The following is a 15,003-nucleotide window of genomic DNA, read 5'->3' on the forward strand; positions in this document are numbered from 1 at the left end:
GTAGTCGCGGATCCGAACGCAGTACCGTGCATCGAATCTCGCATCCGACGGTGCAAATTTCACGCCGCACTACGACAGGATGCGGCCACGCTGTTCCCCCCCACTCCCCTCGCTCCTTTTTGGGTTCCGCTGCGTTTACTCACACCGTTGCCGGGCAAATTTTGTTTTCGGTTCTCCCGAGATATCTCCCTCTCGCTCCTCGCTACTGCTGCCCGCTTTAGGGTTCCGAGTGAGGGCGGCTGCGGCGCCTCCATCCGCCGCCGAAGTTCACCCTTGCGGGCGTCCCCGACCTCCCGCAAGTCTCCGGTCAGGATTTTCTCGATCTCTCTGCCGCATCCCTCTTTTAGTTTCCGTCTCCTGGTCACTTGGCCGGCTGCGAAGTAGCGCCTTCTTCGCTGCAGCGCAGATCATCTAGTGCCTGGGGTTGGATATTTCGGCCCTTTGGTAAGAATTTATTTAGGGTTGGAAAATGAAGAAACCGAATTTATTTAGGGTTTCGTTCTTCGCTCGTTCCATTTGGTGGGATTTGGTTTCGTCACTCGTTTCTTCGATGGAGCTGAGATCGTTAGTCTGATTGCGTTTTCCCCTTTCTCCTTTGCTACCTTTATTTGTTTCATCATCGAATTAGGGAAGATAGTTGTTCTTAGAGCAGTACGTTTTTTCCCATTAAGTAGAGATATTCTGCTTCTTTTGACTGGTCCGTCGAAATCACGACCGTATGCTCGATGGCTATTTATGTGCAAATATGCATATGCATGCATTCATTCTGCAGAGTAACTTCATCTAATTTGCAATAGGAGCTACATTGGCATTTTCAATATTCAGTTGTGCATCATGAAGCTTGGACCATCGAGAAGTGAATTTGGGGATTCGCCTTGTTATTAGTTATTATGTTGTCATCAGTCCGCTTTTAGGTGCCTGTATGCTATTCACGGATGTGCTTAGCCCATGAGATGATAGTATTTGCTGAATGTCACTGTCCTTAAGGTGGTTGTGCTGTTTTGTTTGGTACCTTTGATCAGGCAGAAACGACAATTTTTATGACCATAAGACGATGGTTTCCAAAGTCTTTCTGCGCTCCTAGTGATCTTGTTCACTTTTTTCTGCTAGTAAGCCTCTTACACTTTAGGAAGACATACTACCTTGAGTTCTATGCATGACCATTATCTAATTTATGTGACATCCAAAGTTGAAGTACAACGTCAGAGAACAGCAAATTTAATGTATCTAGACATCATGACTTTTATGAGAAAAATAAATAAATATTACGTTTTCAAGTTTTGTTTTTGTGTTTGCGCCAATATGCTGTTTGGCTACTACCATTATAATTACTTGTTTATGTATGCATCTTTTCTAGAATGTCTTCCGAAGAGACTTGTGTATATTGAGAACTTATGATTCCCTGATGTGTGTGTGATATTTTGTTTTATCATCTTATTCTTGATTTGGATGCTAAATTTAGGATATTAGATTTTCCATAAGGTGTTTATTGATGCTCCCAAAAGATAACGAGAAGTTAGATTTAGATTGTGAATTTAAGAAATATACAAGATGCATAATTCTTTAAGTTCATGTATGCAGTGATTTAATGGATTTTCACTGAAATGCATAGTTTGTATGATATAGTTCCCAGACCGTGACAAATCTTAAAATGTCATGTTTTCATATGTTCCAATGTCAATAAGGTTGTTAGGCTTTCTGTAATATGCATCTCAGACTTAATTATCCAAAGACTAACAGAACTTCCAATGTCTGGTGCTTTGGAGTTAATTCCAACTTTTGCTGAAGACAACCGATTTTCCCCTGAATAATTTGATTGATTTATTGACATATGGATAATTTTACAGGGAGCCTTTTAATATTCACCTGATATCTATGTGGCAATTCTATTGAACCAATCTAGAAGATGAAGACATGTTGTAGGAACCTATCATGCTAACTAGTGACAAACAACAATATTCTAGTTATGGATCAGAAAGATAGGTAGTTAGGTAACATGTACAAAAAGGTGAATTGATTAGGTGAAACATTAATAGATCAGAGAATGCTCAAGGGAGGTTTACAAATTCCATGGTTATACAAGGTGACTGAATTAGGATTAGTAGCACAAGTAAAGGAGGATGTTTTACAAGAAACTGATGGCTTTTGATTTAACTAGGGATGTTGCTCTAGAAAGAGCTTATTGGTTGAAAAAGATCCATCAAGTGGAATTTATCTAGTTGGGTTTGGTGTTGGAATCTGGCATATCAAGTTGTAATCTGTAAAGAACAATCCAATTCTGCCAAATCTATTCTGTAGTATATTTGTATTTACCAAGATGAGGTATTATGGTTGTTGGAGGGTTTTCTTGTGCATAGTAATTGATCGAATTGTTTTTCAATGAATTGAAGCATTTTTCTGGTTGATGTCATTTAAGATTTTAAGGTTCTAGTTTTTGAGGACTTTTAACTCATTGTGATTGACCATCGTTTGCTTTCTCCTGTTTATATTTGCAGTAGTGATGAATTTATAGTACATTTAGAGGAGATTTTGATTGTAGACGTGTAAGTTGTTCTCATTAGTCCTGTTGCTATCATGGTTCCTCAATTTGTGCAAGTCTGGTTTCAAGGGTTGCAGTAAACATTCTTATTGTATCGTGGGAAGCAAAATGTCGACCTTGTATGATCTGTTGCAAAAAACTTTTGCAGGGCTATGTGTCTCTTTCATCAATATATTTTACACTCCTAAGTCCAATTCCAAGCTTTTTATGCTGCTACTCTCAACCCTTGGTGAAACTTTCCAGATCTTCAGACAGTTGTTTTGACATGAAAGATCCTGACCATCAGATTATTGAACCTTCGTTTTAATTAATTGACTTTTTCTCTGTCTCATTGGCATTGCTGTTTTAGGCGCTTCCTGAATGACTGTATTGTAGAATTCAATGAATAGTTGCCTATTTTATCTCCACATCCCTTCACTTACTAATCCATTTAGATTGCCAAATTTGTTTCTTCCATCCTCCTATCTTTTATTTTTGAATTTCTGAGGCCCAAACTTTTGCAATGTCATTAATTTTCAGGAGAAGGAAGCACTAATTGGAAGTCACCTTCCCTTTTGGTTATTTGCTATTATGGGGTGTGACTGCGGAACTAAGGGCTGATGTTTTTCAATTTCACTTAAGATGACTTCATGAAATTAAATAGTTTTGAATGCTTAATGACACCTAAAATTAGGTGGGAGGACTTACTTGCAGATTGAAGGTTTTCAATTATGGTTAAGATGATTCATGGAGGAAAATAATTTTGAATTCTCTAGTGACCGAAAAAATCAAGTGGAAAGGACTTCTAGAGTTTTAATGTGTATAAATTTGTTAGGCCATGACCGTATGAGTTTGTGGTAATTCATTCATATTATTAACTCTATAGCTTTTTACATCTCTACTAAACATAAGTAGTTTCCTTTTTTTCTAATTGGTTATTTGGGATTCATACTGAGAAACTATGAGATTGAAACTATTGAACCATCACTAGTGAAATATTACCAAGAAAATGTAATAGCCATAACAAACTTTTGAATTTCCTGCTGCCAGATTTTGATCTAAATCTATGGGTATGTTTTTGGCTTCTCTGTTTTTAGACAAATAAGCAAACAACATAAATTGTGAGAATGGCTCTTAGCTCCCAATCATTTGAGTTTATCTTAGTGTTTTAAAAAGATGCTTAGGTGCTTGCTTAGGCGCTCTAGCATTGCATAGTTGTCGGGCGACGGGCTTCAGTGAAGCATCACCAGGGCGCTCAATCATTGGGCGCTTGCCTAAATCCAGGTGCCTCGGGCAAGCGCCCGGTTGAAGGTGAGCAATCGAATAAGATAGTCAACTTTGGTTCGGTTGAACAATAACTTGGTTCAATTGAACCACCTAAGCACAATAAATAGTAACAGTAACACAACCCTCCTCCCCTGTGCACAGCGCTCAACCCATAAACCTTAGGAACCACCTCGACTCACCACTAATCCCACCATTGCCAAAGTCGTCGACACACAGGTCTGGCGCTTTGCTGTCGACAAATAGGTGTGAAGCTCTTGCTACTGTAGGTCTTGTGCGTAGTTCCCTTCGCTGCCTCTGTGTGCAACTCCTCCATTGATGCAGGACAAGATCGTAGCTTCCTTCGCCAACAACGAACACATTTGAAGCTTCCTTTGCCCTTGACGTCGTCATCCGCAACTTCCTCTGTCATTGTTGCCGCCTTCCGTAACTTTTTCCATCATTGTTGTCATTGGTCGTAGCTTCCAACGCCAATGCTACCACCGTTCAAAGGTTCCTCCGTCATCGTCGTCCTCTTCCTCCCCACGTCCTTTCATTAGTCTCCTTTTTTCCCCCTCTATTGTTATGACTGTTGTTAACAGTGGATTAAATACTATTAACAGTGGATTGTTAATCCTTAACTGATATTAAAACTATTGTTACCATATAACAAACTGAAATTGATATTAATCCTTAGAACTATTTGCCTATTTAGAACTAATTCTTATTTAGAATTAATAATCCTTATTTAACACTGTTTATCACTATTTAGAATTGTTATTAGTCCCTATTTATCACTGTTAATCTCTATTTATTTAAAACTATTATTAGGTTTTAGGATTAATGGCAAGTGTACAAAGCAATACAGAAAATTCATAAAAAAATTCACTTTAATGTTGCATTTTTATTTATATAATCATATTTATCAATTATATTATATATCTTTTATATTTTAATAGTTTACAGTGTCTTGATTTTCTCGGGCGAGTGCTTAGCACTTTGGGTGTTTTGGGAGCTTGGCGCCTAGCTCTTTTAAAAACACTGATTTATCTACATGAATCCTTTCGACATACTTGTTCCAAAAATCATTAGATCTTTTTTGTTTATTCTAATTGTCCTTTTTATCCTTTAATTTACAAATAAAGCGTATTTTTATTGTGCACTTGAGAATTTATTTTATTCATAGTTGCAACTACCGTTAGCTAATTTTCAAGCAGTCATTTATGACTCTCCATCTTATTGTTATCTTGACATCTATATCAACGTCATCTTTACTTTCTTTTTTGTTATAAAGTGTAGACTTTGTATGAAATGCTTCGCTAAATGAGGCATATTATATTTGCACAATACTATAGAAGTCTGTATTTTCAATTTGATCATATTAAATGATCTTTGGTTTCTAACTAGAACCATCTTTTCTTTGATCATGTTTGTGTAATTTTTGCCAGCTTCTGCTAAGAACTATTAGCTAATTTGTTTCTGTTTTATTTTGAGAAAATTTCTTGTTTGAATCAAATTTTAGGATAACAACACTTACATCTATGCAAGGATTGAAATATCATACCGTATCGAAGTTTCGACCTTCTCTCGGTACGATACTGTATACCAAGCGATATACATATATATATGAACGGTATATGTGTGTGTGTGTGTGTGTATGTGTGAAAAGTAAAAAAAAGAAATTTCAGCGACGTCGCCTCCCTTCTCCCCCACGCGAGGCAATGTTGCCTCTCTTCTTGCCTATATATATATATAATTTTTTTTTAAAAATGTGCGATGTCGCTTCTCTTCTCCCCAGGTGAGGCGATGCCGCCTATATATATATATATATATATATATATATATATATATATATATATATATATATATATATATATATATATATATATATATATATATATATATATATATATATATATATATATATATATATATATACCACCCAGTAGCGAGCAGTCCGTGTACTGGTTTACTATTGGATTGGTACGTACCGGGCGGTATCATTTGAAACTGTATACCTTGTATCTATGTCCTGAAAATTTTGGTTACCCAATCATTGGATTGCAACAGATGATAGAGATTAACAATGAAGAGACATCTGCAACAAACTTTTATTTGATGGAGCATAGAAGCTTAATGGGGAAATAAAAAGGGACAAAGATTTGATGAAACATCTTGGAATGCCATGCAGACTACTGAGAGTTGGCTGACAGAAAGTTAATGGAAAAAGAAGTGGAGTATCGCTTCAGAAACTGTGCAGTAGTAAACTCTCTTGAGACCATTAATATAGTCTGAATATCTGCTTTCTATATACAATGAAATTATTATATATGCTTTATTTCTTGCTCGCAGTTGATTGGAAGCACTTATCACAGTAGATAATCTTTTTGTCATCAAGACTGGAAGATTTTTTTAAATAAAAATAACTGCTGTTGAAATCTGTTTATTTTTTCCCATAACATGCATTAGAATATAACCTGTTTGGTGTAAAAGCTTGTTGGTCGGAAGTCCTTTTAAAGCTTAAGGTGCAGGTAAGTGATTTTCTGACACAGAAATTTTGTTATCCTTAATGAGTTCAATTAGATCTATTTTGATGCATTGCTTTAGTCAACTCTCTTTTGTGCATCTTTGCTGTTGGCAATTGCCTTTTGAAGTTATAAATTTTGAGTAATACTTTTCTATGATGCAGGTGAATGAATTTTGTTGCATAATTTTAAGTATCGTTAAGGGCAACAGTCAATTGCATCCAGCGGTCTAATTTGCTGAAAGAAACTATTTGAAATAGAAGGTTCAGACATACAGATAGATTTCAGCTCACTTTCTGAAAGAAAAAAGGCAAACATGAACAAGAAGCATAAATTTATCTGGTTCAAACTTCTTGCATGAAGAATCTATAGTGCACTCTTTCATTCTTATATCACAATGGACTGTAACAAGGAAGAAGCTATTAGAGCCAAGCATCTTGCAGAGAAAAAGATGCAGAACAAAGATTTTATGGGGGCACAAAAGATTGCTCTTAAGGCCCAACAGCTCTTTCCTGACATTGAGAACATCTCTCAGATGTTAACTGTCTGTGATGTTCATTGCTCTGCTGGAGCTAGAGTTAATGGTGAAATGGATTGGTACAAAATTCTCCAAGTGGAGTCAACATCTGATGATTTATCTATTAAGAAACAATATCGGAAACTTGCTCTTTTGCTACATCCTGATAAGAACAAGTTTTCAGGTGCTGAAGCCGCTTTCAAACTAATTGGAGAAGCACATATGGTATTGTCTGATCAAGAAAAAAGGCGCCTTTATGACTTCAAAAGAAATGCTAACATTAAAAGTGCCCCTGCAATGAAGCCTTTTCAGTATTCAAGGATGAATCCTCATGCCCAAAACAATCTTAGGACGGTGAATTCTAGTGGGTTTAATCAGCCATCTCCTTTCAGTTCTACCCAGACATTCTGGACAATTTGCCCCGTTTGTGGAATGAGATACCAGTATTATCGAAGCATTTTAAACAGAGCCCTGCGCTGTCAGAATTGCTTGAATACTTTTGTTGCATATGATTTAAATGCCAAAGTTGTGCCTTCCGCTGGGAACCCATGGAATAGTAATAAAAATCTAGAGAAAAAGATTCCAGTTGAGCAAGCTAATAATATAAATAAACAAAGCCAATTTAGAAATACCTCTTCTGACATGAAGTTTCAGGAGGATGCTTGTGGAAGATCAGTATTCAACCAAGATTGTGTTGGTGAAACTTTAAACATGGGAAAGAATATTCATGTGGATGCTAAGGTTGGGGCAGCTAATGCAGTAAATGTCACTGAAGTTGATAAGGGACAGCAGGCTGCTAAGCCGAAAACTACTAATGCTAGTAAGAAGAGGAGGAGAAAGGTTGTTTTAGAGTTTAGTGATGCAGATGGCAGTGATAGTGAAGACACAAAAAATGTGGATGATGGGCCTCCTGTAAAGCAGAATGCTTCTACATCTGGCCCACGAAGATCGAGTAGGCAGAAGCAGTATGTCTCTTATAATGAAGATGGAAGGGAAGATGGTAATGGTGGCAATTCCTTTGTAGCCCCTAGTAAAAGATGTAAAGATGAGTCATCCTGTAAAGCTGGTAGGTTTGAAGAACCATCATGCAGAACCAGTGCTGAAGGTGTTAATTTGGAAGACGACGGGACAGGTGTTGCTAAAACCAGACTGAATAATGAAGATGACATCATGTATGAAAATAAGTTGCCGAATGGAAATGAACAGGCCTATGAAAGTCAACAAGGGACTAGCGAACATCAGAAGTTCAGGCATGGAGCTGAATCAATTGTTGGGTCAATTCCTAAGGCCTTTCCTCCTATGGGATGTTTTGTTTACCCTGATCCTGAATTTGGCAACTTTGATAAACTCAGAGATGCAAGTCAATTTGCTGTTGATCAGATATGGGCAGTGTATGATGATCAGGATGGGATGCCTCGATTCTATGCTCGAATTAGGAAGGTCTGCACCCCTGGTTTCCTGCTGCGCTTTACTTGGCTTGAGCACGATCCTGTAAATGAAACTGAGTTGACATGGTCTGATGCAGAGTTGCCTGTTGCTTGTGGGAACTTCAGACTAGGCAAATCGGAATCCACCAAAGATTGTCTTACGTTCTCTCATGTTGTTTCATGGAGAAAAGGGGAAAAGAGAAACTCCTATGTTATATATCCTAGAAAAGGTGAGGTTTGGGCTCTTTTCAAGGGCTGGAATATCTGGTGGAGCACAGATGCAGACAAGCATAGGTTCCATGAATATGAAGTAGTAGAAGTCCTCTCAGATTTTGCATCGGGAACTGGCATTAGTGTGATTCCCTTGGTAAGGATAGAACAATCTGTGAGCTTGTTTATGCGAGCAACGGGAAAGGGAATGACCTCGTTTGTGATTCCACCCCATGAAATCCTTTGTTTTTCACATAATGTTCCTTCATACAGGTTGAGTGGAACTGAAAGAGAAGGTATTCCTCAAGGTTCTTTGGAACTTGATTGTGCATCACTTCCCAGTAACTTTAGACAGATGTTTCCTTCTGTTAATCTTGACAATGAGACAACAAGAGTTAGAAAGTTGGGTGGGAGCAGCAGTTCATCTTTAAATGCCACAATTGATAAAGAGGAACCTGTAACCAGTATAATGCAGGAAAGAGAGAAGAGGACAAGTCAAGACATGTTATCTAATGGGATAAACCGAGTTGATGATATGGAACAAAATCACATTAGTGAAGGACAGGACGTGAAAACTTGGAAGCATGTGCAGAATGAAGCAAAAACACCCAAAGTAGAAATTAGTGAGAGAGGTGACTCAGATGCAGAGAAGATCAATGACGATGATGATGATGATGATGATTCCTCATCAGTACCATCTTTAAGCCCTGACATCTATCACTATCCTGATCCAGAATTTTATAATTTTGAACAACACAAGATGATCGAAACCGTCCAGTGTGGTCACATTTGGGCATTCTATAGTGATGTAGATACATATCCCAAGTACTATGGTTTGGTAAAGAGGACCGAACCGGAACCAAAAGGGCTTAGAGTGCATATTACATGGCTTGAGGCCTGCCCAATGCTAGAGGAGGAGAGGCGGTGGTCTCGAGAAGGCTTCCCAATTGGTTGTGGAACATTTAAGGTTGTTCCTCAAAGCTCGATAATTAAGGAGACTAGTACTTTCTCTCATCTAGTACAGGCCGAACAAACTGGCAAAAGGAACCATTTTCTAATCCATCCGAGCAGTGGAGAAATTTGGGCGGTGTACAAGAATTGGAGTGTTGGATGGGGCCTCCCAGAACTGGAGAAGTGTGAATATGATGTGGTGGAGATTTGTGAGCGTAGTGGTTGTGGCTTGAAAGTTAAGCCTTTGACAAAAGTAAATGGCTATACATCTGTTTTTAAACCTGAAGAAAATACGAATGCAGCAACCGAATTGGAGATACCGACAAATGAATATATTAGATTCTCTCATCAAATACCTGCATTCAGGCTAACAGATGAAAATGGAGGAAAGCTTCGTGGCTACTGGGAGCTCGATCCTGCTTCCGTGCCTGATGTTCTACTGAAAAGCTAGGAGATCAAACTTGAAGCTGCCTGCTGCAGTTTCCGGGGAAAAGCCTTGGAAGTGCTGATGAAGGTTCCGGTACTGTAACAAATATGATTTTGTTCCCCACTTTAGTACCTGCTCATACATCAAGTCGTTCCTTTTTGTTTCTTGTATAGTTGTTGGCAGGAATGCTGTTCTGAACAAATTTTGGAGGGAAGCCTTGGCACTGATGCTAACGGCCATTCTCCTAGTTTTGGATCTTCCTGTGGCATATGCCTGCTTTCTTTATATGGCTTCTTTTCACATTACTGACAAGTTGGGTTACTATGATGGCATGAGCCCTCGTATCTGTGACATGCTTTCCTCCGCGACTAAAATTAACCGTCTGCTTGGTTGGGGTTGCAAATTTTGGCATATCAAACACTTCCAGCGAGGATGGCAGGTAACAGATTGCACTAAAAGTGAACAGGGATTTATTGTAAGCTTTGAATCATCGACAGGGCGTGTGTAATCTCTCTGAACTATTGACATTGTGTGTCTATTATTACCTATGTATGCTACGATTATGTGATGCAGTTGAAAACAGTAAAACACAAAAAAGAATATATTATCAGTAACTGTATGTGAATTGTATTTATATTTCAATTTACATAGTTCATGTGAATTGTATTCATATTCATTTATCTATCTCCATTGTTATGTGAAGCTTAAGCTTTGTGGAGGGGGAGAAGATTTCTCTAATCATATGTTTTTCTCTCCCATAATCTTACAAGAGATTTTTGTAATTATTTTTAAATTTTTTTGTTAACTAGGCTGAAAAGAAGAAAATTATTCCTAATTTTAAATGATCTCACGTAAGAATAAAAATGATTTTAAATTTAAAATTCTACTCCATGAAGATTTTAGCCTTATTTCAAGACAGCAATTGATTTTTTTTTTATATTTAGATTTTTTTGAAGTTTTCTTAATCCCATTCGGCCAACTCTCCTTTGGTAAGTAACATGACTTTTGTTTAACCAAATCTGATGCTATATATGAGAATCATCTGTAAGTAAGGAGCAAAACGATAAACGTACTAACTTTTTTTAACCAAATCTGATGCCGTTGAGATGATTTATATACTTAATCATATTAATTGGGAACCTTAGTTTTTATCTAAATACAAATGGTTGGGCACGTATCTAAATACAAAGAAATTTTCATGTATCGATTGGTAAGAAATGGTTTGGCACGTATCTAAATACAAATGGTTGGGCACGTATCAATCATGTAGTTTTTATCTAAATACAAATGTTCATGTAAATACAAATGGTTGATAGTCATACTTGATTTCTTTTACTTAGACCTCTTTAGCATTTTCATTTAATAAATTTATATTAAAATTTTTATATTTATAAAAATAAAACATATAGCTTTATTTTAACATTGTAGGTAAGCAAGAACAAAAAGATAATTTTAATATTTCAGTTGATGATGACAGATGTTGTCGATGGTGACAGACGAAGATGTTGTTGGGGGGCTATAGGTGACTATTGTAGATGAGAAGAGCAGCGACAAGAGGTAAGGACTGCTTTACATCTGTGTTGATGTCGATGCAAATGCCAAGCAACCCTTTCGTCGCTCTGCATCTACGTCAGCGTCGATGTAATTGTCTAGCGATGAAAGGGTTATTGATACAAATATAAAACATCACTCACCTCTGACTACTACTCTCTTCGTCTACAATAGCTACTCGAACGACCCTTACATCGATTGGCATCTACGTTAGTGTTGATGCAGTTGTCGAACTGCTGATATAGATGCAGAGCGATGCTACTCTACATCTGTATCGACGTTGATGCAATTGATAAGCTATGTCACTTTGCATCTTCAAAGCAATAAAAGGATCGCTTGATAATTGCGTCGGTGTCGATGCAAATACAAAGTGGCCCTCATTTTTCACCATCACTCTCCTCATCCATAATAGCCACCCGCAATCCCAACGATATCATCGTTCGCCACCAATATCGTCTATCATCATCAACTAAAACGTTAAGATTATCTTTGTATCATTTATTTTCATTGTATAATTGGATAAATAAAATTAGATATTTTAAAGATTACAATATAAATTTTTTAATTTTAGAAATCAGGATGTTAACAAGGTCTGATTAATTAGATAATTTGTAATTAGCTCATAACACTGTAGACTATGTATATACTATAACGTGATCCAAAGGCTGTAACATCATCAGATGCTGATGACACATCAGATCTTCACCACGCCGGCGAGAACGTACGAGCTTTCGTCTTTGGCGGAAGCAGCTTTCGTTCCCATGGCCTCGTTCGCTCACTTGTCGCCGGTTATCACCATCGGATCACTGTCGAAGCGGTTGGCGTCTCGGATGGGTAGCCATGTGCGATCCCTGTGGGATTCTGATGCACGTAAGGGATTCAAACACTTAGAGATTAATCCCAGAGTTACACACTGCGTCGCTGACCTCTTTGTCCTTTGGTTCCTTGTCACTGGGACAGGTAAGGACGGCAACTGAGATGCTCTTGACTGTTAACGCGGGAGCAGCTTCTCACTGATCATTTCATCAAACATGTTATAGCAAGCTCAGTACCCATCATTACACCTGTGAAATCTTGGAACAGGCTGCAGTTCCTGCTATTCTACCCGATGCCCATGAAGAATTCTATAGAAATGTCCTCACAGAACTGGAATCTTCAGCGGATGCCATTTATACAGGGATAGATCAGATCCAAGTGCCCCATTGCCACAACAGACCTCAGGGTTCGATGTTCATGATGGTTAGTCTATTATATCGTCCATTGATGCGTGGCTTTTTTTTTGTTTAGCTCATGACTGTTCCATTCAATTGTATTTGTAGGTTGAGGTGAACACGTCCCTTCTACTTGACAAACAAACCAAACGAGAAAAAAAAAAAAGGAAGGATATGTTTTACTTCAAAGAAAAATCAAAAGAAGGTGCAAATTCTTAAACAAATATTTCTAAAATGTTGATATTCCTGAACAGGAGATGTATTTTTGTAAATATTATGTATAGGTAGATCCATGCTAAAATTGTCTTTTGGAATCCATAAATAAACCATTTTTGAAATTTTCTTTTAATCATATTACCACAATTCAAATTGCAGGCAGAGAATTACCTGCTTAATTTGTGACCTTCATGGAGCTGAGGAAATGCATATCACACCCATCGCCTACAACGAAAGCTCCAGACAGCAGTTATGCCATTAAGATGCAGATAGCAAGAGACGACTTCTGAATTTTACCCTTCTGTAAATCCATAGCATACAATATATAAGCAATATGGATAATAGGATACTGCAAATGAATGGCAAGTGACAGAACTCAAAGTTACTTATAGCCAATGTTAGCAAAAGCTATCATATAAAATCCAGTAAAAACAGAAAGGAGAGCATTTATGAATATGCATAGTGTTCTAATGAAGAATGTCATTACTATGCCCACCATACTAACGATGGCAACTATCTTATATGAGTTTTAGGCATTCGAGAAAAGATTGGCAAGCCCACTGGGGCATGAATACAGATAGGAGGTCAGATTTCAGAAAGGTGAACAACAGAAAAAATTGTCTTGAAACATTAAATGATCCTATATGAGTTTTAAAGCATTTTAAATGCAGTGCAATGTAATATCATAAAGAAAGAATTTAAGAATGAGCACATTGACATTCTTTAGTTGAGACACTAAAATAAAGTCTCTTGTTTTAATAATCATTTCCTCCGACTACAGAGGTTATAGAAATGAATAAAGGGTATACAATGATCTATCAATTTTTTAATAGGATTAGACATAAACAAGTCAACACCACAATGTTCTTAAATCTTGAATAAAGGAGGCATAGCTTAAAGACTAGTTTAATCTCCTCATGGAAATTAGTTTGTCATTGTTATCACTGCAAATCAGTCTGTATAAGCAGACAAGTCTAAGGAATTTTAAGCCTCATAATAACATCACAAATAAGTCACATCAATCCCAATATGTCTCTTGATACGAAGCCCATCTTCACAATTCTGTGATTGTTCTCCAAGTCTACTTCCACTTATAAGATCCATTCCTCAACCCAGTTGAACTTATTCTGGTATAATCAATATGTAATTTCTTTATTCATTCTCACAAAAATAACAAGCATTTTTCATATATCTCAGTAATCCATAATCCATGACATTTCATGTAGTCCAATGTTCTTGTTTTATTTCCATTTCTATGCAAGAATAAACAAAACCTTATAGCACCTAGCTTTTCTCCAACCGCTAATCCAACATCTACTTCTCGGAGGAAGGGTAAGCATAACAATCATCGAAACCCTAATTTTTCTTTTTCCGCAAGTGAAATCCAAGATTCTTTAATTACAAGATCAAGATTTCTTGAGCCCTAAAACTTTCTTACAAGCAAATTCCTATAACGAACTACAGCGGATGAAAACGGAAGCAAGCCCCAAGCATCTCGAGTTGCAAGAAGGTCATCATTGATCAGTTCGAAGGAAACAGCACATAGCGATCAAGAATTCCTATAACGAACTACGATCAATTATTGATCCCAAAAAAGTTTCTTACAAGCAATTTCCTACGGTGAACCTCCAGGGGACGAACCGAAGCAGGCCCCAAGAATCTTGAGTTGCAAGAAGAACATCGCCGATCAAGAATTCCTATAACTAACCACAACAAAGATGACCAGCAAATTTACAACAATCTTGAGTTGCAAGAAGATCAACGTGGAACGCAAATGATTCGTATAATCATAACCCGCGAGCTACTTACCATCAACAATTCACGAGCGATGGAAGAAACATCTGAAGGAGGCGGATCGAACCTTGAGGATGGTTTGGATCCACGTCCTAGTGAGATCCCGCAACGGAAAATGGGAAGGGGGCGGAGAAAAGTGGGGAGGAGAAGCATTGTAAAACCCTAGGAGGAGAGTTCTTGAGAATGGAGATTAAGATTTTGGTTTCTGCTCCGACGAATCAGATCACTCCCATTTGGTTTCTGCTCCGCCGAATCAGATCACTCCCGCCGGTCCTCCCTCTTCGAGTCCTCGCTCTTCCACAAACCCACATCGAATATATATATATATATATATATATATATATATATATATATATATATATATATATATATATATATATATATATATATATA

General features: G+C 37.5%; 1 protein-coding gene and 1 long non-coding RNA gene across 7 annotated transcripts; one reads left to right on the top strand and one right to left on the bottom strand.

The window, feature by feature from the left end:
- The first annotated feature begins 139 nt into the window (after window positions 1-139).
- On the top strand, window positions 140-10,514 carry LOC135583510 (uncharacterized). Of its 4 annotated transcripts, XR_010502281.1 has the most exons (3): window positions 141-444; window positions 6,471-9,931; window positions 10,012-10,514. XR_010502281.1 is itself a non-coding variant. In XM_065174469.1 (2 exons), the coding sequence occupies exon 2, from the start codon at window positions 6,704-6,706 to the stop codon at window positions 9,860-9,862; it is 3,159 nt and encodes a 1,052-aa protein (XP_065030541.1). In that variant the 5' UTR covers window positions 140-444; window positions 6,471-6,703; the 3' UTR covers window positions 9,863-10,514. The 4 variants fall into 4 exon arrangements, 3 of the variants coding, with proteins under 3 accessions (XP_065030541.1, XP_009383698.2, XP_065030543.1); XM_065174469.1 differs by having other exon boundaries at window positions 140-444; window positions 6,471-10,514; XM_009385423.3 differs by having other exon boundaries at window positions 140-306; window positions 6,471-10,514.
- Window positions 10,153-14,909, bottom strand: LOC135653047 (uncharacterized). 3 transcript variants are annotated; one of them, XR_010502283.1, is made up of 3 exons: window positions 14,626-14,909; window positions 12,988-13,117; window positions 10,153-10,290 (listed from the first exon to the last, which is right to left on the bottom strand). It is a non-coding gene; the product is annotated as an uncharacterized LOC135653047 (long non-coding RNA). The 3 variants fall into 3 exon arrangements; XR_010502284.1 differs by lacking the exon at window positions 10,153-10,290 and adding an exon at window positions 12,462-12,729; XR_010502282.1 differs by lacking the exon at window positions 10,153-10,290 and having other exon boundaries at window positions 12,763-13,117.
- Between the last annotated feature and the right edge of the window lie 94 nt (window positions 14,910-15,003).

Source organism: Musa acuminata, chromosome BXJ3-11 (assembly GCF_036884655.1).
Source record: "Musa acuminata AAA Group cultivar baxijiao chromosome BXJ3-11, Cavendish_Baxijiao_AAA, whole genome shotgun sequence".
NCBI classification, from domain to species: Eukaryota; Viridiplantae; Streptophyta; class Magnoliopsida; order Zingiberales; family Musaceae; genus Musa; species Musa acuminata.

Excerpts from the sequence above, each read along its gene's own strand:
- LOC135583510 (XM_065174469.1), top strand. The coding sequence starts at position 6,704 with ATGGACTGTAACAAGGAAGAAGCTATTAGAGCCAAGCATCTTGCAGAG.